The 23,340-nt window shown below is 54.3% G+C and overlaps 1 protein-coding gene across 6 annotated transcripts in view; it reads right to left on the bottom strand.

The window, feature by feature from the left end:
* Positions 1-1,693: 1,693 nt before the first annotated feature.
* CCR6 (C-C motif chemokine receptor 6) overlaps positions 1,694-23,340 on the bottom strand; it is a 28,708-nt gene continuing 7,061 nt past the window's right edge. Inside the window, exons 2-4 of one of the 6 annotated variants that reach the window (XM_069599325.1) lie at positions 17,152-17,246; positions 5,067-5,176; positions 1,694-4,970 (exon numbers count right to left, since the gene is read on the bottom strand). In XM_069599325.1, the coding sequence (XP_069455426.1) occupies positions 3,852-4,970; positions 5,067-5,075 (1,128 nt within the window). In that variant the 5' untranslated portion in view covers positions 5,076-5,176; positions 17,152-17,246 and the 3' untranslated portion in view covers positions 1,694-3,851. Of the gene's footprint in view, positions 4,971-5,066; positions 5,474-16,930; positions 17,273-23,340 lie in introns of those variants that run through there. The other 5 variants (XM_069599326.1, XM_069599327.1, XM_069599324.1 and 2 more) reach the window with 5 other exon arrangements.

The following is a 23,340-nucleotide window of genomic DNA, read 5'->3' as shown; positions in this document are numbered from 1 at the left end:
CTTGCGTCGAGCACAGAAGTGGCCCGGGTTTGGGGGAATGCCCCCTACGGAGCTGAGGGCGGGGCTGGGGAAGCAGGACCACCCCCTCCCCTGGGGTGGGATGGAGGGGGCAGGTGGCCAGCGGAGGCTCCCAGGGGAGGCCCGTCTGCAGCGGGAGCTCAGCAGGGGTGGACACCCAGGACCTCGGCATCGTCATTGTCCGCATCCAGCGGGAGCACATGTGGAGACTGAAGCCCGCAGTGGGAATGACTGCCCAGGCGCCCCTTACCAGGGAGGAGGGCACCACCCGGAAATGAGTCCTCAGGCTTGAAATCAACTCGGATATGAAGAGCCGCTCTGCCTCCAGGAACCTAGCCGTTATGGGCTAGCTGGACTTGTGACCCCCAGATTAACACACCGGGGTCCCGACCCCTTTTCCTCAGAACGCGACTGTGCCTGGAGTGCCTGTGTGCCAAGCCGCTTCGGTCGTGTCTGACTCTTCGTGACCCTATGAACTGTAGCCTGCCAGGCTCCACTGTCCTTGGGATTCTCCAGGCAAGAATACTGGAGTGGGTTGCCATGCCCGTCTCCAGGGGATCTTCCTGACCCAGGGATCGAACCTGCGTCTCTTATGTCTCCTTCATTGGCAGGCAGGTTCTTTACCACTAACGCCACCTGGGAAGCCCAGATTTGGAGAGAGGATCTTTATGAGCTGATTAAGTTAAAAACAATACCGTTAGGGTGGCCCTAATGTGACTTATACAGGCTTATGTGACTGGTGTCCCTATAAGAGATTAGAACACACACACTACCCCCCAGAAGCACAGCCATGAGGACCCAGGAGTGAGATGGGCCTCTGCAAGCTAGGGAGAGGCCTCGGAGAACCAGCTCCACCGCACCAGGGCCTCAGACACTGAGAAGCCAGCTTCCGCTGGTCAAGCGGCCTGGTCTGTGATCCTTTGCTTCAGCGGGCCTCCCCACGAGACACACCAGGAGACTGCACGCACACACAGTGTATTCATTTAGACCAAACTGTCCTGATGCCTCCCGGAATGCCCAGGGCTGGCACGCTGGCGGAAATCTTACAAAGATTCTAAAATACTGTACTTTCCTGGCCTCCTTTAAGAGCCAGCCTCTCGTCATCAGAAGAAAATCAGTGTACAGTTTGGAAGATAACACTTCAGCCCTGAATTTTCACCTGTGCTAATATATCATATATACATATACATATATATGTGCAAATCTCAATTATCCAGAAGCAATTGATCAAGACCATCTCATTTACTTTGTAACAGAAACCAAGAAAAATTATCTTCTGGTCAGTATATATTAAAAACACATACATACGCATTTGCAAGAAATTATGCACTTGCATAACAGCTTGGCAGGCACGAACCCGCTCTCCCTGCAAGTACAGGCAGCTGATCCCCAAGCACGGTGGGACAGTGTTTGCAAAGATTCAGAGGAGGGGCAGAAACCACACACTCAAGGTCCAGCCAGAGCTGACCGTGAGAGAAGATGCGAGAAAGCGGAGAAAAGACCCGGGCACCATTAAAGACCAGTCTGGGGTCATTTAATGTGGACCAGAGATGTGGTAGTCCGGGGTCGACCAGGGGTGTCCGCCTCTGAGTGCCAAGTGGCTGTTGATACACCTGTTCTGACGCCCAAGGCAGCAAGAAAAAAGATCCCATTTAACGAAACAAAGCACATAGCATGTTTGCAAAACATCTTTATTCACTATGGCTGAAATCTGAGAAGGCTTACTGCATAAACAGGCAAGCTTCACCCCTCTGGGGCCAGGTGCAGAGCTGTGCAAGCTTCTGTGTGGGTTTAGAAACACACCTCCCCAGATCGCATCAGGGCTCTGGTCAAACCGAAAGAAGCATCTGAGTGATGTCTCCTCTGCTTTGATTTCTGGAGTCACATGCTAACAGGTTTGCAAGACCCATATGGGACGGCTGAACACCTGGGTCTCCAGTCAGAACGCTGAGACTGGAAGACGATTCCTACTTCACCCACAGAGCAGTTTTATTTTGCAAAGCCAAAACCGTGTTTTAAAAATACAGACTTTGGATCTTAAGAAATCCCATTGAAATGCATGTAGAGACGCAGCTGAGGCTTGTAAGAATAGGAGAAACTTTCAGATAACATGCTGGTCAGCATTAACCATGTCAGCATCTTTGCAGTTCATGTCAGGACCTTTCTAATACACATTTTTCGGGGGAGGGGGCAGGAAGGTTGTTTATTGTTTGGCCATGCAGCTTGGGGAATCTTGGTTCCCCTATCAGGGATCAAACCAAGGTCCTCAGCAGTGAAAACAGAGTCCTAAGCGCTGGACCGCCGCAGAATTCCCGCCTCTGCGCTTCCGCACAATGTGCTGACACTTTTCCGCTTTGTTGGCGGTGGTGGTGTGCAGTCACTGTCTGGTCCGACGCTTTGCGACCCCATGGACCGCAGCACGCCAGGCCTCCCTGTCCATCACCAACTCCCAGGGCTTGCTCAAACGTATGCCCATTGAGTCGGTGATGCCATCCAACCATCTCATCCTCTGTCGTCCCCTCCTCCTCCTGCCTTCAGTCTTTCCCAGAATCAGGGTCTTTTCCAGTGAGTCAGCTTTTTGCATCAGGTGGCCAAAGTATTAAAACACTTTCAAAATTTGAGTTCTATGATCTTTCTGTGAAGTCAAAGAGAGTTGTTATTCTGTAGTTAACCTCAGACTTCGGGGTAAAACCACTTTACAGCAGCAGACACTGAGATGACCCTTGCTCTCTGCCGGAAAATTTGAAGCTCGTCCGGACCAGACTTCACACGTCTTTCTTTTAACACCACAATGGAAAGGAACAAAAGCCCTTTCATTACTGTCTCAGCAGTTTCCTGGTTCTTTCTTTAAAAGTATTCTAAACAATTAAAATTTAAAAAACTAATGAAAAAAATTTAAACCACCAACTCAAACTGGTGTTTCCCTGGTAGCTCAGTTGGTAAAGAATCCACCTGCAATGCAGGAAACCCCAGTTCGATTCCTGGGTTGGGAAGATGCTCTGGGGAAGGGAAAGGCTACCCATTCCAGTATTCTGGCCTGGAGAATTCCATGCACTGTATAGTCCACGGGGTCACAAAGAGTCAGACACGACTGAGCACTTTCATTCTTAACCTGTACTAGAAGCCCCAGTTGTATTATGTTTTGTTAAACAAGCATTTATTGAGCACCTTTGTCTAACTGATTTTCAGAGGATTGCCATCGTGGAGAGAAGCGCAGCACGCTGTGCTTCCTGACGTCCTGTGACGACCGCAGCGGCCTGACCCCTGGGGACCAGCATCGCCAGCACTTATGTGGCCACCTCCTCCGTCTCTGAGTTTGATTTTCCTTCTGCCCTTTCACAATCTCATGCAAGCTGAGCGCATCACAAGGAAATGAGAGAAAGCCCAAGCTAGCCCATTTTGCTGCTGTGATGACCAACAGTAACCATGGCAATGGAAAAATGTTTAATCCTTTGCCTAAAGGAGCTATGTGAGGGCTTTTGATTGTTGTTCCTGTTCCGTTTTGTTTTTAAGCCATGGGGTGTTTCGCAATGACCAGGAGAAACTGTGGCTAAAGGCTGCTTTGCGAATATTCCTGAAAGTGTTCGCGCTTGTAAGCAGTTCATTTTCATCCAGCGCTTCCCAAAGCCTGCTTTGTGGAATGCCAGCCATCGGGGACAGGGGCACAGGGCACCCCCGGTCAGATGAGCTGGGGGTGCTGCCTGTGGGAGCCCCCCAGCGCCCGGAGCCCCCGCGGCCCTGATCCTGCAGGAATGACCCCACTCGCTTCTGCTTCATTTCCACGCCCCCCCCCCCCCATGCACTTCCGTCCTGTCTGCGCGAGCCTGGGGGCGTCACATGGTGAAGGAGGACGGGCTGTCGTTGTCCGCGGTCTCGCTGTTCTGCCGGGAGGTGAAGGTGTCCGAGTGCAGCCGGGAGCAGGAGAAGCCCGGAGCCTTCTGCCTCCTCCTCACGCACCACAGGTCCTTCATGATCTTCAGAAAGTAGCTCCGGAACTTCTGGCCAATGAAGGCGTAGAGCGCGGGGTTGAGGCAGCAATGCAGGAAGGCCAGCACCTCGGTGACGTTCTTGGCGTAGCCCAGCAGCCTCTCGCTGCTGCACGAGCGGCCCGTCCTGCCCAGGTTGACGGCGGTCACGAGGAGCACCATGTTGTGTGGGATCTGGCAGGCCAGGAACACGAGGACCACCGCGATGATGACGCGGATGGCTCTGTGCCGTTTCGAGTTCTGCGCCTGGACTAAGGTCTTGACGATGAAGGCATAGCAGAAGATCATGAACACCAGCGGGATGAAGAAGCCGAAGAGCAGCTGCAGCCCCAGCATCAGCAGCTTCCAGCGGATGGGCTCGGACACGGTCTGGTACCGGGGCTCGCAGACGTCGCCGCCCTGCAGCTTGTACTTCTGGTTGAACGTGAAGGTCGAGCTGGAGATGAGGATGGACACCACCCACACCGCCAGGCAGATCAGCTTGTGGTGAGCCAGGGTTCTGGAGCGGAGCCGGAAGGACTTGGTGGCCTGCACGATGGCAATGTAGCGGTCCAGGCTGATGCAGGTCAGCAGCAGCATGCCGCAGTTGAAGTTGACGGCATAGATGCCCCGGGTCAGTTTGCACATGGTGTTGCTGAAAATCCACTCACCGGTGGCGTGGCTGACCGCCCAGAATGGGAGGGTGAGGACAAACAGGATGTCCGCCACGGCCATGTTCAAGAGATAAACGTCCGTCATGGACTTGGCTTTCTTATAGAAGGCAAAGGTGACCACCACCAGAACATTGCCCAGGAGGCCGCAGATGCTTATCAAGGAGTAAGCGACCGGCACAAAGAGCCCAGAGAAACTTCTGACCTCCTGCAAGGAACACAGGAGGCTGTCATCATCCAGCGAGTAGTCCGAACTATTAGCCAATCCAAAGTAGTCCTCGTTTGAATCATAGATGTTGGTGGAATTCACTGGTTCCTGGGAAGTGAAAAAGGATAGTCAGCTGCAGTGTAAGTTTCTAGGAGTCAAATTGACTGATATTATCCTCCCAGGCAAAGTAAAAAGGATGCTCACCACTCTCATCCTGGTGCTTGATCTGGGCAGGAAGGCCTGGCCTGGACTGGGAGGGAGTGGCCTTTTCACCTCCTCTGGCTCACAGTGGAGAGAACGGGAGAGACGTGGACCTAAGGAGGAAGGCAAGCAGAGCGCACTGCAGTTGAGTATTCTCGGAGAGCCAGAGAGTCCAGGAAACGGAATTCTTCCCGCTTCAACACAAGAGTGCACAGCATGCTGTTTTATACAGAAATGCTCATTTAGAACTGGGGTCAGTGACCTCTTTCCACGGAAGGCCAGATGGTGAGTACTCTAGAATCCCTGGGCCGTGTCGTCTCTGACACCACTACTCAGATCTGCTGGCAGAGCCTGAAAGCAGCTTCAGACGGCTGCGTGGACGAAAGGGCACGCCAGCCGCGGGCCCCCACCTGGAGTGTAAAAACGGGTGATATCAGCAAAACCACAGGCTCGCTCCGCAGAAAAACATTCTTGAAGATTCGGCTTAATCACATTCAACACGATGCCCCTGAACAAAACCTGTAGAAGTGTAGATGTTGCTAGGGTACTTATGGTTTATAGTCCTCGCTTGAAAATATTATATATACTATTAAAGACTGCATGGCTTTCCAGGTGGTGCTAGTGGTAAAGAACCCGCCTGCCAGAGCAGGAGACACAAGAGACCTGGGTTGGATCCCTGGGTCAGGAAGACCCCCGGAGGAGGGCATGGCAACCCACTGCAGTGTTCTTGCCTGGACAGTCCTATGGACAGGCTACGGTCCCTAGGGTCACAAAGAGTCAGACGCGACTGAAGGAGCCACAGATGTGTCCAAAATACACTCTCTCGCTAGCAACCACTGACCTGCTGGGGCAAACACACCCTCATCTTCAGAAACCAGGCTTCAGGGAGGGAGGCTTAGGCTGGCGTGGTTAGGGAAGGCTCTGTGGGCAGTACAGCTCTGGGTCCCTGGAGAACCAACCCCTGGCAGGTGGCCACTCTGGCTGAAGAGGAATGCTGACCACCAGGTGTCTGTGAGACCCCAGCCTGGCCGGGTCGGCTTGACTGCTGCTAAACAACCCTGATGGTGCCGAGGATGTGCTGGGAATGCCAACGGGGGGCTGCAGGGCTCCAGGCTCAAGCAGCACACTGGGAGGTGGGTGCAGGCTGGAGCTGGGCCTTGCAGGAAGGCCTGTGAAATCCACCACTTTGAAACAAACAGGCAGAGGGGAAAGGCGGCTCGGTGCTCTTCCCACACTCCCTCGTCCCTCTTTACCTGGTGTGGCGCAGCGCTCTGCTTTGTCACCCAGCCACGGATAAAAACCCTGGCCTGGACGTCTGAGACTCACGTGAAATGTGCATTCCCTCTTCTCCTGCAGCTCCAGCAGCTCCCCCGTGCCCTCGGCCCAGGAGGCCAGGAAGAACAGAAATGCCAGGCTTGGGTGCTCAGATGGACAAGGCGGCCCCTGCCCTGAGCCTATCGGCTGTGCCAGGCCTGTCCTCAGCTACGGAGGCCACGCTGATGCTGGGGGAGGGTTCCCGGGTATGCAGAGGTCAGCCTGGAGGACTTCCTGCACACACTTCTTGGGTCATGTGACTTCCACTGCGGCTTCCTGACCACACACCAGATGGCCGAAACCCACTCCCTCTCTCCTGCCCAGGGCCCGAGTCTCCTCTCTGCCTGGTCCCTGCTCTGGACACAAAACTGCAGGGACGCTTGGCTCACCTCTGCACTTTTACAACCGCCTGCGGAAGATGCGCAATCAGAGCTTCTGTGTTGCAGAAGCATATAAGAAGATAAGCATCCATCAGATCACCAGATTAAATGTATCAGTCGAAATATGACCTCAAGATTTGTGCTTCCGGCCACGAGGCATTAGCAGAGACCAAGCGCACTGTACTGCATCAGGCAACCAAACTCGCCCCCAAACTGCATCAAATCACAGTTTTCAGACACTGGGGATGGACGGGGACTGTGGTCTGAGCTCTGTGAAGTCCCCGGGTTCTCATTGGGGGCCGTTCTCGTGTGCAGAGCAGGGCCCAGAGAACGGCCTCCTCAAGGCGCTGAGGAGACAGGGGCCAGAATCCAGGGAGACGGGCAGAGGAGAGAGGGCCCCACACACAGAGAGACAGGGGCCTGCAGAGCTGTCCTGAGAGGAAGGGGAGCACAGCCAAGGAAGAGCCCCCAGCATGGGTGCAGGGCCGCTCGCAGAAGCCTCGCAGGCGGAGACCGGCCTCCTGAGGACAGGGCGGGGCTGTGACAGAGCCGGCTGACGGCCCCCACAGCATTAAGCGGTCAGCGGTCAGCGTTTAGCCCAGCCCAACACTCTCTCTCACAGATTTTTTTTCCTGTCCTTGTTGAACTGCGCTTCAAAAGTGATTATTTTCTGGTTAGAACTATACTCTGCCCCTGCTGCTTACTTCTTCAAGAAAACACTCCCTCACGGCCCTTTCCTTCAGAGCATCCTTCGTTCCAGAAAGAAGGGCAGAGAGCGACGGCCTCTAGGACCACCAGAGCCTCTGACAGCTGACGGCTGGACACCAGCTGGGATGATTCTGAAACTTTGCTAAGATGAAGAAGATTACACAGCAGCACCCTAGTCTGCAGCCCGATTTCCCTGGACTGTGAGATCCTTTTCTCCTCTCTCAAGGGAGGGCACCGGCTTGAGGTGCCAAGCCCCTGTGGCCCCCTTTGCCTGGCAAAACAATCAAAGCTGCTCTTTTCTGCTTCACCCAAAGCCCTGTCTCTGCACTTTTATTCGGCTCCAGCGAATGGAGGCTGGGTTTCGGCCTTAGCAGCGACCACGACTTTCCAAGTCCCAGGACCCTGGGAGCGTCCTCAGAAGGGAACGGTCTCAGGAGTAACAGGGTTACGATGAGCCGGGTTATGATAAATGCCTCTCCGGACCTGCCAGGACAGAGCCTGAGAGAAAGTCTCAGATGAGCCATCTGATTCCAATCATACAGCTACCTTCAGAATGAATGAATCCCCAAATTAAAGATATACACCAAGTTGAGCCTTCAACATGTAAAATTCATAATGTCAGGTACCCAACAAGATGTCTAGACTTCTGTAGACTGAATGCTTGCAACTCCCCAAGGTTCACACGCTGAAGCCGAATCCCCAGGGCGACGGCGTGTGGACGTGCAAGGCCCCTGCCCGCGCCCCCGGGGGATCAGCAGCCTCACAAGAAGAGACGTGTATGAGAGCCCACTTCCTCTCTGCTCACCCTCCTGTGCGGACGCCGTGAGAAGATGCAAACCAGGAAGCGGGCTTTCATCAGACCTGGATCCGCTGGGGCCCTGACCTTGGACTTCCCAACCCCCAGACTGTGAGAAGTAAGACGTTTGTAGTTGAAGCCAGTCGGTCTGCAATAATTTGTTATCGCAGCTGAAACTGATCTAAGGCACAGACATCCAGAATGACAGGGAAGTGACCCGTGAGCTACCCAAGGAGACGGAAGAATGGCAGGGATGATGGAATTAGCAAAACAGAAGCTCCAGCAGCTGCTATGAACGCACGGTACGTACAGTCGTGTCTGGCTCTTTGCGGCCCCTGCTCTGATGCTGGTATAAATACAGTGAGGTTCCGGAAGTGGCAGGAATTGCAAAGAACCCGCCTGCCGAAGCAAGAGACATCAGAGACACAAGTTCGATCCCTGGGTCGGGAAGACCCCCTGGAGGTGGGCACGGCAACCCGCCCCCGTGTTCTTGCCTGGAGAATCCCGTGGACGGAGGAGCCTGGCGGGCTGCAGTTCACAGGGTCACAAAGAGTCAGACACGACTGAAGCCTCTTAGTACTCATGCACTATAAACACTGCACGTGATCAGGAAGGCAGAGGAGAGCACAGACACGATGAGGCGCGCCATGGGAGACATAAAAAGGCCGAGGAAAGATCCTGCAGATGAGATACGCAACGTGTAGAATGAGGTTACACAGGCTGGCTGACTTCCCTGCTGGTCCAGGGGTTCCGACTCCATGCCCCCACTGCAGGGGGCCCAGGCTCCATCCCTAGTCAGGGAACTAAGATCCATAATACCTCTCAGGTGCAGCAGAAAAGAGAAATACACCGATGGGGATTAACATCAGACTGAACTCTGTTGACACGCACAAAACAACTGCGATTCTATATTGCAGCAACATTTAGAAACCGAAATTGAAAAACCAAATTATAATAGCGTCAGAAAACATCAAATCAAATATTTATGGCCACATCTCCCCTTGTCTATACCCTGAAAACTCTAAAACAACACGAAGAGAAATTAAATAATCTAAATTAATAGAAATATATATATATATATTTATGATCAAACAATTCAATATTGTTAAAAGGTCAGTTCACTCCAAATTGATCTACAGAGACAAACAAACCCAAGTGAAAACGGTGGCAGGGGTGTTTGTAGAAATCGACAAGGTAAATTTAAAATGATAAAGAAACTCAAGGGATTTAAAATAGCCTAAGCAACGACCAAGGATGAGATGGCTGGATGGCATCACTGACTCGATGGACGTGAGTCTGAGTGAACTCTGGGAGTTGGTGATGGACAGGGAGGCCTGGCGTGCTGCGATTCATGGGGTCGCAAAGACTTGGACACGACTGAAAGGCTGAGCTGAACTGAAGCAACTTTGAAAGAGAGACAAACATGTAGGACTCACAATACCTGATCTCCAAACTTGCTACAAAGCTGCAGTAGCTAGGACAGTGGGGTGTTGTGAGCATAGATCCACGAAGCAGCAGAACAGAACAGAAAAAAGACTGAGTTCTTACTAAAGGACCACAGGTAATTCGGTAGGAACAGCAGTCTGTTCAGCAGATGGAGCAGCGCCGCTGGATTTTCTCGCATGAAAGCTGACCTGTACCCCTTATCTCACAACACAGGCAAAAAAAAAAATCAGCAGAGGTTATAGCTCCATATGCGAGAGCTAAAAGCACAAAACACCCAGAAGAAAACATAGCAGAAAATTGTCAGGCCCCTGGGAATGAAGGAGATCTCTTATATGGATTGCTCAAGGCATGAACTGTTAGAGAATTGATCAATTGCAACTCATCAGAATCTAAGACTTCTGTGCCTTGAAAGACTTCAGAAAATGAAAAAGACCATTGAATGGGGGGAAAAATGTAAACTGATATCTCATCACTGTAGCAAACATCTTCAAACACTTACAACTCAGTGACAACCCAAGAAGAACCAGGCGAAAGATTTTAAGTCGATTCACCGAAGAAAACACGTGGATGGCAAAAAGCATAAGAAGGGGCACATCGTGTCCTTAGTTATCAGGAAAACGCAAGTTAAACCGCAGTGAGAGGCCACGCCACGCTCACCAGACTGGCTGAACTCAAAAGGGCAAGCGACAATGTGGAAGAGACAGCCAAGGGCATCCCGCCCAAGCAGTGGGGCCGTGACGCAGAGACCGGCTCTGAGAAAAGAGGGCCAGGCCTCTCGACACACACGCACTCACCACCCGAACCACAGCTGGCCCCTGCGCTCACCCGAGAGAATGGAAATGAAAGACGTGCAGTCACAGGTTTGTTCCCAGCAGCCCAGGCTGGAAAGGAGCCCGGTGCCCATCGGCTGGCAAGCAGACACGTGAATGGCGCCCCAGACACACACTGGGCCCCAGTCCATGGGCAGCCAGGGGCTGCTGAGCGCCCGGACGCCAGGGCAGTGTTCTGGGAAGAACTTGGACATGCGTGCCCGGGTTCTGCGTTGTTCCAATTATACAGAATTCTAGAAAAGGCCGAACGGCAGTGGTGGAAGCCAAGTTGGTGACGGCTGCGGGTGGGGAACGGGGAGAAGGGGCTGGCCGAATGGCCCGGAGTGGGGGTGGGCGGGGGCCTTTCTGAGGTGCCCGAGACGCGCCCTGTCAGGATGATGGCCGCTGGCAAAGCCCACTGAAGGCTGGCTTTCAGTCCGGGGCCGTTTACTGCTATCATTTGTGCCTCAAGCGGCTAATAAAACAACTACACGGGGCTCCACATAAACGCACTGACGCCAGTGACAGGCCCCCTCTGAGGACCGAGCGGGTCTCAGGTCTGAGGATGGGCACTGGGCCCAGCCAGACCCCCGTCTAGCGGAACTACTTTTCAGGGACAGTGTTATACCCCTGTTGGGAATAAACATTATTCAAGTATGGGTGATGATGGATGCATCTGTCTTGTGGTGAAGCTCAGTGTTCTTGAAAACACGGCTTTCGAGTCCTCGTGTGCGCCAGGCATGAGCAGTACTTGGAAATGGTTCAGCCTGCCTCAGACCACCATCCTCATCACAAAAATGTGGCGGAAGGACTAGCGATGACCCCAGAAGGAGCAAGAGGGACAGGCTGAGGGGTAGGGGTGCAGGTGCTTGGGGAGGGGGCTGGGGCAGAGCTGCAGTGGAGACCCCGTGCTGCGGGCGGCCGTGCGGGGCCCGGGGGCCCGGGGGGAGGCCAGACCCGGGGCGTCAACATGGGCCCTGGGTGGGGCGCCTGGGTGGCGCGGGGTCAGCTCCTCGTCCTGTGTGGAGATGAGGGGGGCAGCCCAGCTGAAACGCGGCCGGGGAGGACCCAGGGCACTGGGCCCAGCCAGAACCCCACTCAGGGGAACTACTTGTCAGGGATAGTGTTATACAGCTGTTGGGAAAAAGCATTATTCAATGTGGATGATGACGGATGCATCGCTCTTGTGGGGAAGCTCAGTGTTCTTGGAAACACGGCTTTCGAGTCCTTGTGTGCGCCAGGCATGAGCAGTACCTGGAAATGGTTCAGCCTGCCCCAGACCACTACCCTCATCACAAAATCACGTCAGCTCTGTGCAGGAATCGTGCTGGTGACAGATTCGTGGCATCAGCGTCACCACAGTGGGCAAAGCGCCTTTCTTCCCCGCAGGTAAGTGACCTCAGATCTTGAGCAGCAGCAGTCAGCTTTTTGGAGGACTCTGTTCTAACAGAAGGACTCTGTTGTTTTTATGAAAATTGGTAAAAACATTAAGACTTTTAAATGGAGACATATCTGTGCCTTCTTTAATGAACAGAGAATAAAATAGACATGAGGAAATTTGTCATGACCACAATAGGAAAGTTAAATAATGCTCAATAAAGGTTAAAAGTAACTGACGCTCCGTTCTTAGGCCAAATCGTTGTAAGGTTTAAAACGAGGTGCGGGATAGCGTCGTCGAGTTTACAGAGGAGTTTAGAGCTGCGCTGTGGGAAACGCGGCTGGCCAGAAGCAAGGGAAGCCAAGCGGCCGTGATGGTGCAGAGAGACCCCGTGCACCAGAGCGGGGTGCTCCTCTGCGAAGACAGGGGCCAGGGAGGGGCGAGGTCACTGACCACCTGCAAGGAGGCCATTTGAGAGGGTCTAGGCTTACACCACCCTGCAAAGGGTAAGAAGGCGGCCAATAAGTAGAGATGGAATCCAAAGAACTGACCGAACATCAGGAAGATTATTTGAACGGTTTGGCAAGCTGGACACGAGCTGCCTTGGGGGCCAGCAAAGCCCAGGTCAGGCACAGCGGTCACTGCTTACAGAGCATGAGGTGCGTGTGAGCCGGGTCAGACCTGCCGAATCGGAGTCTCTGGTGGAGTGCTCTTTGGAGAGGAAAGGATTAGAGCGGATGCCCCTCTCCTCTCCAGCTGGGGGCTGTGGGGGCAGGATGGGCTGGAACGTCAAGAGATGCCTTTGCGAGCGGAGGGTCTGGCTGCGGAGCTCTGAGGCAGACAGCCCCGCGTGCCCCGGACGTTTCACCACCAATGAGCCTGGAGCGGGGGCTGTCAGTTACTTTTAACATTTAACACCACGGGAGGGTGTGGGGGCTGCAGGGCCCCATCCACGCTAGGGTGTAGGGCGGGGGAAAGGCAGCTTCCAGCCGGGCAGTGAGCCGGAAAGATGCTGTTAGGGCAGGGCTGACATGTGTCCTGCTGCTCTGCTCACCTGTCTTTTGAGCCATCAGTGCAGTTGGGCGTCAGATGAGCTCGAGAGCCCGCGCAGGGCGGTGGCGGCCACTCACCACCCTTCACAGCACCTCTAGTGACTCTAATGCACGTTTGTGTGAGCGCCGTGGCTTCGTTGGGGAGTCCAGCTTCTAACAGCTATAGCGCTGGAGTTTAGATCAGCGTGTAAGTCAGTGAGTTCAGATCAATGAGTCCTTGGGAGATGCTCTCGCTTCAAAGAAGCAGGCGCGAGGACGGGCCGGGGAGAGACGCTCCGGGGTTAGCTTTGGGAGCTGCCGCCTCCTGCCTCCTCCTTCTGGAACATGCGCATCATCGTTTATCCCCAAGGGCTCCTCAGAACCTGTGTCACCCCTTGGAAAAAGCTGGCGGAGAGGAGTCCTCCTTCCCTGCTTCCGCCCTCCCTCCCTGCTTCCGCCCTCCCTCCCTGCTTCCGCCCTCCCTCCCTGCTTCCGCCCTCCCTCCCTGCTTCCGCCCTCCCTCCCTGCTTCCGCCCTCCCTCCCTGCTTCCGCCCTCCCTCCCTGCTTCCGCCCTCCCTCCCTGCTTCCGCCCTCCCTCCCTGCTTCCGCCCTCCCTCCCTGCTTCCGCCCTCCCTCCCTGCTTCCGCCCTCCCTCCCTGCTTCCGCCCTCCCTCCCTGCTTCCGCCCTCCCTCCCTTCCTTCCGAGACAAGCAGAAACGTCAGGCCTGTGAGCCGCCCAGCCAGTGGCTTGGAGCTCTGACCAGGCCTGGGAGGACGTCCCCAAGGCAAGGGAGGCCTCCCCTTCGGTACCAGCTGGTCTCCGTGCCAGGCTGCTGCCAGGAGTAGACGCACCCTCAGAGACCGCAGGGGGGGACGGCGAGCAGGGCCTGCACCAACCCCGGCGGAGTCGCGTCTCATCGCGGACACACAGAACTCATGTTTCTAAAAGTCAGGCCATCGAATGGCTTCTCTTCCTTTGGCAGAGGCACACAGTGACAAGCTGAACCTTTGCATGACTTTGCACTGAAGGTTTGAGGCCATAAATGACAAGTAGGCGTGCCAGAACCCAAGACTGAATGGAGCCCTGGAGAGTGAGCCTCTGCCCTCAGCTGTCACACCCAAAGACTCGAGGAAACCTTAGCGCTACTTAATTAGACCAACATCTTTAACACGGTGTTCACGATGCTGATTTACATTTCGTCACAATTAAGCAACGTGGCTGCCTTGGACCACTGTCATTGGGTACCGTGGACTAAAGAAGGCACCTCCGAAACTATCAGCTAACTGACTGCCTCGCTCGAGAATGCAAAGAACAGCTCACGGCACGTGTCCTCAGATCAGAACAGAATTTGTTTTTCAATATCAATTTCTGAATGTAGGGATCAGAGTCGGAACCCCTGGACCAGCAGGGAAGTCAGCCAGCCTGTGTAACCTCATTCTACACGTTGCGTATCTCATCTGCAGGATCTTTCCTCGGCCTTTTTATGTCTCCCATGGCGCTCCTCATCGTGTCTGTGCTCTCCTCTGCCTTCCTGATCACGTGCAGTGTTTATAGTGCGTGCGTGCTAAGAGGCTTCAGTCGTGTCCGACTCTTTGTGACCCTGTGAACTGCAGCCCACCAGGGAAGGGAGGAGGGAAGGAGAGGAGGGGAGGAGAGGGGGGAGGAGGGGAGGGGAGTGGGGAGGAGTGGGGAGGAGGGGAGGAGAGGAGTAGAGTATAGTAGAGGGGAGGAGGGGAGGGGAGGGGAGGGGGTGGAGGAGAGGGGAGGAGGGGAGGAGAGAGGACGGGAGGGGAGGAGGGGGAGGAGGGGAGAAGGGGGAGGAGGGGAGGGGAGGAGTAGAGTGTAGTAGAGGGGAGGGGGGAGGGGGGGAGGGGGGAGGAGGGGAGGGGAGGAGGGGGAGGAGGGGAGGGGGGAGGAGAGAGGAGGGGAGGGGAGGGGGGGAGGGGAGGGGGGGAGTGTAGTAGAGGGGAGGGGGAGGAGGGGAGGGAGGAGGAGAGAGGAGGGGAGGGGAGGAGGGGGAGGAGGGGAGGAGGGGAGGGGAGGAGTAGAGTGTAGTAGAGGGGAGGGGGGAGGAGGGGAGGGGGAGGAGGGGAGGGGGGAGGAGAGAGGAGGGGAGGGGAGGAGGGGGAGGAGGGGAGGGGAGGAGTGGAGTGTAGTAGAGGGGAGGGGGGAGGAGGGGAGGAGGCAGCTGGACAAGCAGGAGGGGTGGGCAATAGGCCACCCTCAGCCTTTGGTCCCTTTGACCAAGGGCAGACTCAACCCATGAAAATTAAATATGCAGAAACATTAACATTTATCAAAGTATTATCAGCAAGGAAAACTTAAAGTTTTCATTTAAACAAATTAAACAAGTTTAACGTTTGCTAAAATTAAAGCAGGTTTTCAGTCTGCGCTTATTCTCACAAACAGTGATGGCCCCCAAGGCCAGGAGCAAGAACAACAGGCGTGTGTGTGTACATGTGTGTGCACGGTGAGCACGCACACGCACGTGTGTGCATGTGTGGGTGTTGCCTGTGTGTACAGGCATGTGTGTTGCGTGTTACATGTATGTGTGTAGGTGTGTGTTACGTGTTACATGTATGTGTGTGGTGTGTGTATGATGAGTGTGCTGTGTGCACACATGGAGTCATGTGTGTGTGTAGGCCTGTGTATATGCGTGTGCATGTTTGTTGAGGCTGGAGGGTGGGTGTGCGTGCTTTCTGCTCTGGTTACACAGTGGGCTCCGGGATCACAGCTTTATGGTTTGTTGAGGCTGGAGGGTGGGTGTGCATGCTCTATGTTCTAATTACACAATGGGCTTTGGGATCACAGCTTTATGTCTATTACCTTGCTAAGTCTGTCAACACCCCTTTCAGATGACTTACACCCACTTTACAGGCTTTCCTCATGGCTCAGTGGTAAAGAATCCACCTGCCAGTGTGAAAGCCACAGGTTCACTTCCTGGACAGGGAACAGGCCCTGGAGAAGGGAATGGCAGCGCACTGCAGTGCGCTTGCCTGGAGAATTCCATGGACAGAGGAGCCTGGGAGGCTATAGTTCGTGGGGTCACAAAGAGTCAGATGTGACTTAGCGCCTAAACAGCATACCCGCTTTACAAATGGGAAGACTGCAGTTCACTCTAATTCACCCGGTCTCCAGCAGGTCTCACTGAAGGACTATGCAATTCCCACAAGATCTTAAATAACGTCTTTATTTTAAAACATTATAGATATCAGAGTCTTACATACCACAGAGGTAGGCATTCAATACCATGCCAACTGCTGTCTTAATGCACTTGACTCACAGGCACACAGCGTTTTATCCTTTTTTAGATGAATGTCAGTGGAGCTGAAACTCTAGGCTGGCTTCCTTCTGCTTTTGCATGAACGTGGTTAAGAAAGAAGCCAGAAGGTTTTTTCCAGTGAGTTGAATATAGGTTTTTTTTTTTTTCCTTCTGGTTCCTTTTGCTTCTTCAAAAGCTTTTTTACCTTTTCTTTTTCATTTACAGTAATTAATGTTATACCTCTAATCATTCCAAGAGCTAGTGACTAATTCAGACTTTGCGCCGGTTTCTTTCCAGTGCTGATCACTACAATATCAGCTTTCTGCAACTACTTGGGCTTCGGGGGAATCTGTGGAAACTGTCTTAAAGACCCCCATGCATCCTTTTATAGTCATGAGACGCTAACTCCCTAGTCACTATGGCGTTTGCAGCCATTATCAGAGCTTTTCCTGTGTTGTGCTGAGTCTCATAAAAATTTCCACCCCATCAACTTCTCTTAAATGACTCCCTGACAAGCTCCTTCCCAATCAACCTCCTTCACTCGAACTTTGTCATAAATCACCTTTCTCATCACCTCAAAAACATTTTTAGCTCAGGTTTGGCTTTCCAAACTCTTTGTGGCTTTATTTAAGTAAAGAACTGCATTTCTCCCCGGACTGATGCCCCACGGATATCACGTTATGAGGCAATGATCACACTGCCCAAGCTCTAGTGCGAGACAGTTAGAATGCAATCACTTACTGTATGTTTAGGAGGAAAGCAAGCTTCCTGAAAACGCAGCACTATTCCTCAAAGTGCAAGGACACTGTGCGTGCGAAAGTGAGCGTGCTTTACAGAGTGTAAACACAGACAGCACGCCAGCATCCTGGAGCCTCAAGAGGTAAGCAGGTCCATGTCTAATATTCTTCAGATGCAGGATCAGAGAAGAAAAGACGTTTTTGAAAGGGGCTCAGCAGGCTCACCTCCAAAAGGCTGTGGTCCAGAGAGCACGGTTCTGCTACACGGCCCTCACACAGGCGCGGGCATCCCCACTGTGACCTCTCGCCAGACGCACTTTCTAATGGTCATTAAGAAAAAAACAGTGAGGGGCCAGGATTAACCAGAAGCAAATTGCTGAGTTACCACTTCCTATGCAAAAGGAACGCCTATTTGCCCAAATACAGATGGTTAACCATCTATATCCTGTAGGTTATAAAATGATCATATGACTCCCTGGAGCGGCAGTAGAGCTGATGAGAAGGGAGGGGCCTGGGTGGGGTTATTCCCACAAGAACGGCTCTGAGCTGCCTTTCAAGGTATGGCAATGACATCGTGCTCAAATACGGCCTCTCCAGGCCAGCGACCCCAGGGAGCAGGGCAGCATCGTGCGCTGCCTGGAAAGACTCACACGGGTTCAGAAAGGCCATTGAGCATGGTGGATGGAGCCTCTGGAGCCCCCTCCCTGGGTTCGCCTGAAAGCTGAGCGCCACAGCCAGGTTCTGGCCCTCCACAGCCCCAGGCCCTGCTCTGTGCAGTGAAGGCCGCAGCGCACAGCCCCAGAGGGCCACGGGGCAGCAGGCCCAGCTCACGAGACTGGCCGGGAGGACAGAGCCTGCAGCGGGGCACTCAGTGAGTGGGCTCCTCAGGCGTCTTTGACTCTTTGGGACCCCATGGACTGCAGCCCACCAGGCTCCTCTGTCCATGGGATTCTCCAGGCAAGAGTACTAGAGTGGGTTGCCATTTCCTCCTCCAGGGGATTTTCCAAACCCAGGGATCACACCCAGGCCTCCCACATTGCAGGCAGACGCTTTACCCTCTGAGCCACCAGGGAGGCCCAGGACTGGAGAAAGTGCTCAATAAACTTGAGTTTTGGGAGGATAAAAACCCAGGCGGCTCAGTGGTAAAGAAGCCATCTACAATGCAAGAGATGGGGGTTCAGTCCCTGGGTAGAGACAATCCCCCGGAGAAGGAGATGGCAGCCCGCTCCAGGACTCTTACCTGGAGAATCCCACGGACAGAGGAGCCTGGAGGGCCACAGTCCATGGGGTTTCAAAGAATCGGACCCGACTGAGCAGCTCACACATACACACACGGTATTGTATCCTCTGGGATCAAAACATCCTGTGTGGTGATGGATGCTGGCTAGACTTAGCGTTCATTTCACAATATACGTAAATTTCAGATCGCGGTGTCGCATACCTGAGACTAATATGATGGAAGACATCAGTCATCTCTCAACTGAAAGAAACACAAGGCCCTAGACAGCAGGACCCGTGGTCGTCAGGAGGCGGCGGGTGACGAGCCCCCCAAGCGTGCTGCCGCTGCGTGCGGGGGCGGATATGAGGAAGAGTGTTTCGATGAGCCTCAGCGGAGCTCACTTTTCGGTATAAGTGGCTTTAAGAAATCAGCGAAAAAGTTAAAGAAAAGATATTCTAGAATCACAGAATGTTCACCATCGCGTAGTGTGTTATGATCCAAGTCTCAGGAAATCGTTTCATTAAAACACTGAGAGCAGAGTGCTACCGCTGTTGTTTGGCAGCTAAGTCATGTCCAAGCCTTGGCGACCCCGGGGACCGCAGCGTGCCCGGCTCCCTGGTCTTTGCAAGGGTTTACAGCAAAGACCGACAGAGAGCAAGGCCGGGTGGAGTGACGCGTTCCCTCCTTCCGAGCCTGTGCCCTCCCACCTCATGCTGAGCCGACCACGCTGCCCATGCACGGCCCCCGTCCCTCAGCTGGGTGCTGACCGAGCATCGGTCAGGGTCTCTCCGTGCTGTGGACCCCAGAGCCCGGTTTGCCCCAGGCCTCGGCCGCCTTGCAGTGTGGCCCCGGCCCCCTTTCCGCTCTTCCCGGGAATTATCAGAGCAGAGCGGGACCCTCTCCCTGGACCTCGCCGGCTACTTCCCTGCCCAGTTTCTGCTCATCCCTGCCCCCCACCCCCGACCTGCAGAAGAAGAGCCTTTCTCCATCTGACTGAGAGGCTGGATGACCTCCCGGATCCAGGACCCCGCCGTCCCAAAAACGCTCTTCCTCTGCCACAGCAATCCTTTGGAAGGACAGTCTCTCCGGGTCCCGACTCGCCTTGCTCTGCTGGGCCTTAAGGTTCTCCACGGACGTGGGTGTCCTGCCCGCTCCCCTGAAAAGAACCCTCCCCGTGACATCCCGCGCGGTCCCTGACCCGGAGGACCAATGCCTGAGGGAGAGGAGGGGACCGTGTCCTTCCCGCCCCTCCGTCGCACCCCTGCTCCTCGGCCCACCACCGCCACCGCCTCCTCTGAGACCCAGTTCCTGCGGGCGGAAGCTGCTGGAAGGGCTGCCCGCCATGCCAGCTCCTGGCTGAGGTCAAGAGTCAGGTCACCGCCGGATCGAGGGACACGGGTGTCACATACCCTCTAACCCACCAGTTCCCCCTGACGTCCCCTTCGACAGTCTTATTTGGAAGAAGGTATGTCCGTTTGTGGCTCAGTATCACCCTGGGCCCAGCCTGCCTAAAACAGGAAAAATAGACTTGACTTTGCTGAGGACCCCGAAGGGCAGCGAGTGGAGTTCAGCACGCCAACAAGAGCAATGCTGGGAGGCAGCACCCGGAGGTGAGGGGCCTGCAGCGCCTTCCCTTCCTGGACACGGGTGCTGGGCCACCCGTCGGAGGAGCCTAGGGCTGGAGGGGGCACCGCCCAATGGACCGCTGCCCCTTGCGCACCTCCTCTGTGCCAGAGGGGAGCCAGTCTGCAGCGGGTCTGGCCCTGGTCTCTGATGGGCTCCAGCCTGAACGGTGGCTTTCCCACCCACCCCCGAGGCTGCTCCTGGGTGGGACTCAGGGGGCCTGTGTGGTCCTGCAGTGTCCTCTGCCCCCAAATTCCTTATGCTTCAAAGTAAATTCCAAACTATACGCCATCCTTGAAAAGCTCAGACCCGTCTGTTTTCTCTCTCTAGAAGCGTCCCCACGTTGGGACTGTCCTGGTGGTCCAGTGGTTAAGAATCCGCCTTGCGGTGCAGGGGACGCTGGTTCCATCCCTGATCTGGGAGCACGTGCTAAGGGCCGCCCCACAGCTAGAGTCTGTGAGCCACAATGCAAGGCCCCACATAGGCAACAAAGCCACGGCGCAGCCAAAGAAATCAATACGTTCTTTAGAAAAGCAAAAACTTCCCACGTCAAAAATCTGTGAGCTCTCAACACTACGTCAGTAAGATGCTGCTGCTCATTTGCATGACATGGTGATGGACGTGAAGAGCAAGAGGCCCGCCCTAGATCGTGCGATTCATATAAATGGTTCCCAGTCTGAAAGCCTGCCAGGAAATGTGAACAGTTCATCCAGGACAAAGTCCAGGGGCCCTTTGGTAAATTAACATCACAGCCAAGCGGGGAGTGCTTTACCCTTTGAGGTGAGACTGTGGTGAGTCCCGGGGACCCTCCTACTAACTGGCAGGCTCACCCCTGGGCCGTGGAGAGGGTCTGTGGAACCAGAAAGAAGGGAGTCCCAGCCCTGCAGAGAAGACACGCTTATCCCCCCAGGAGGAAGAAGAATTTAAAAGGGAAAAGAGGAACCTGGGAAATGCGCATAGGTTATGAACAAACCCACGTGCACATGGCTATATTTAACATAGATAACCAGCAAAGATCCACGGTACAGAACAGGGAACTCTGCTCAGTATTATGTAACTACCTAAATGGGAAACGAATTTGAAAAATAAGACACAGGTACCTACATAAACTGAGCATCTCTGCTGTGCTGGAGGCAGCGCTCAGGCGCTCAGTCGTGTCCGACTCTGGGACCCCGGGGACTGTATCCCGCCAGGCTCCTCTGTCCATGGGACTCTCCAGGCAAGAATCCTGGAATGGGTTGCCATGCCGCCCTCCAGGGGATCTTCCCACATCGCAGGCAGACTCTTCCCTGTCTGAGCACCAGGGAATACTCTCTACATCTGAAACTAGCAGAACATTGTCAGGCAACTGTGTGTGTGAAAGAGCCGGTCCATCAGTCGTGTCCAGCTCTCTGTGGGCCCGTGGACTGTGGTCCGCCAGGCTCCTCTGTCCATGGGACTCTCCAGGCAAGGATCCTGGTGTTGGCTGCCATTCCCTTTTCCAGGGGATCTTCCTGACTAAGGGATTGAACCCAAGTCACCCACACCGGGGACAGAAGCTTTACCACCCCCTCAACCAGAGCAACTGTTCTCCAGTAGAAAATAAAACTCTTAAAAAAGGAAAAATAGGAACTTGGGGAAGTTTGCATGGACTATGAACAAACACATTTTTCATTATAAAAGTTAAAATAATTCTGGGCAACAATTTTGTAAAGAAAGTCCTTCAGTCATATAGGCTTCCTCACCACGGATAACTGTGTGTCCCTCTAAGGGATGACAAGCGTTTCATAGATTTTCAACTTTGTGGCTGATTTCCAAAGGTGTGTGACACATGGGTGACCGGGGTCTGCTGACGGGCAGGTGGCCCATCAGGCGGATGACGTCGGTGCTCCGGGGACCCTGGGCCTCCCTGATGAAAGATCAGTCCCGAATCTGGAGCTCACTGGCAGCCGTGTGGGCCCAGCAGGGGGTGGTCTGCAGCGTCACATTACTCAGCTAATAAAAAGAATGCATTTGAATCAGTTCTAATGAGGTGGATGAAACTGGAGCCTATTATACAGAGAGAAGTAAGCCAGAAAGAAAAACACCAATACAGTATACTAACGCATATATATGGAATTTAGAAAGGTGGTAACGATGTCCCTGTATGCGAGACAGCAAAAGAGACACAGATGTATAGAACAGTCTTTTGGACTCTGTGGGAGAAGGCGAGGGTGGGATGATTTGAGAGAATAGCATTGAAACATGCATAATATCATATGTGAAATGACTCGCCAGTCCAGGTTTGATGCCTGAGACAGGGCACTCAGGGCTGGTGCACTGGGATGGCCCTGAGGGGTGGGATGGGGAGGGAGGTGGGAGCGGGGCTCAGGATGGGGAACACGTGTACAGCCATGGCTGATTCATGTCAATGTACGGCAAAAGCACTGCAACATTGTAAAGTAATTCAGTTCAGTTCCGTCGCTAAGTCATGCCCAACGGTGACCTCATGGTCCTGAAATCACAGCAAAACTGGACTTTGTTCAAAAAGCATCCTTCCCAAGACCGCCGACGGGAAGGCTGGGCAACCTGGACTCTCAGTCAGTTCCAGCTGACTGAGATGCTCCTTGTCCCTACTGGGAAATTTGCCGGCAGGATGCTAGAGGTGGAGGAAATAAGACGTCTGAACAGCAATGTTGTTGGGGAGGTGAAGCGGGTAAGGTTGACAGCAGAGGGTCTCGCTGGGGCGGCTCGGGCTGGGCCCTGGGGTGTGTCATTCCCTCCGCAGAGAAATAAGGAAACCCTCCTCACCGAATCCTGCCAGCAAGTCTCCCACTAGGGACAAAGAGCATCTCGTGACGAAGTGAAGAAGTGAAGTCACTCAGCCATGTCCGACTCTTGGCAACCCCATGGACTATAGCCCTCCAGGCTCCTCCGTCCATGGGATTCTCCAGGCAAGAATGCTGGAGTGGGTTGCCACGCCCTCCTCCAGGGGATCTTCCTGACCCGGGGATCGAACCTGGGGCTCCCGCATTCCAGGCATCTCATTGAGCATCTCATTGAGGGGATTAACTGCCAGCCGTGCTGACACCGTGTGTCTTGGAATTGGCCGAGACTCCAGGTTGCCCAGCCTCCCTATTCAGGGCATGTGCTGTGGAGTCGATGTCCTCTCTCTCCGCCCTGAGCATTGTCCTCCGGGGCAGTGAGGGGCTCGCCCATCTCCTTCGCCCGCTGTCAGTCAAGCTCAGAAAACCCCCTGTGCTCTCCTGCGGGGCTCCCCAGTCTCTGGCCCCCAAAGGCTGCTGATCTGAGGTGCCCCTGAACTAATAATGATAGGAGTATGGCATATCCCATTGCCACGCAATGAAGTCAACCCGAAATCTCCCCACTTCCTCTCTGTGGAATGACAGGGGCTAAGTTCCCAGAACTGACCCTGGCAGGGAGCCGTGCAGGAGGGAGGTGGCCCAGAGCCCAGAGCCGCTGGCAGGCTTGAGGGCAGAGCCAGGCGGCCTGGTGTTCCCCTCATCCTGCTCTCTTCATCCTAACGGGAAGCCGGAGGGCACCGATGCCGTCAGACTGAAACTCAGAGACGCAGCAGCTTCCTCAAGAGCGCG

Source organism: Ovis canadensis, chromosome 8, assembly GCF_042477335.2.
Source record: "Ovis canadensis isolate MfBH-ARS-UI-01 breed Bighorn chromosome 8, ARS-UI_OviCan_v2, whole genome shotgun sequence".
Classification (NCBI taxonomy): domain Eukaryota; kingdom Metazoa; phylum Chordata; class Mammalia; order Artiodactyla; family Bovidae; genus Ovis; species Ovis canadensis.
This window is presented reverse-complemented; position numbering and strand designations above follow the sequence as displayed.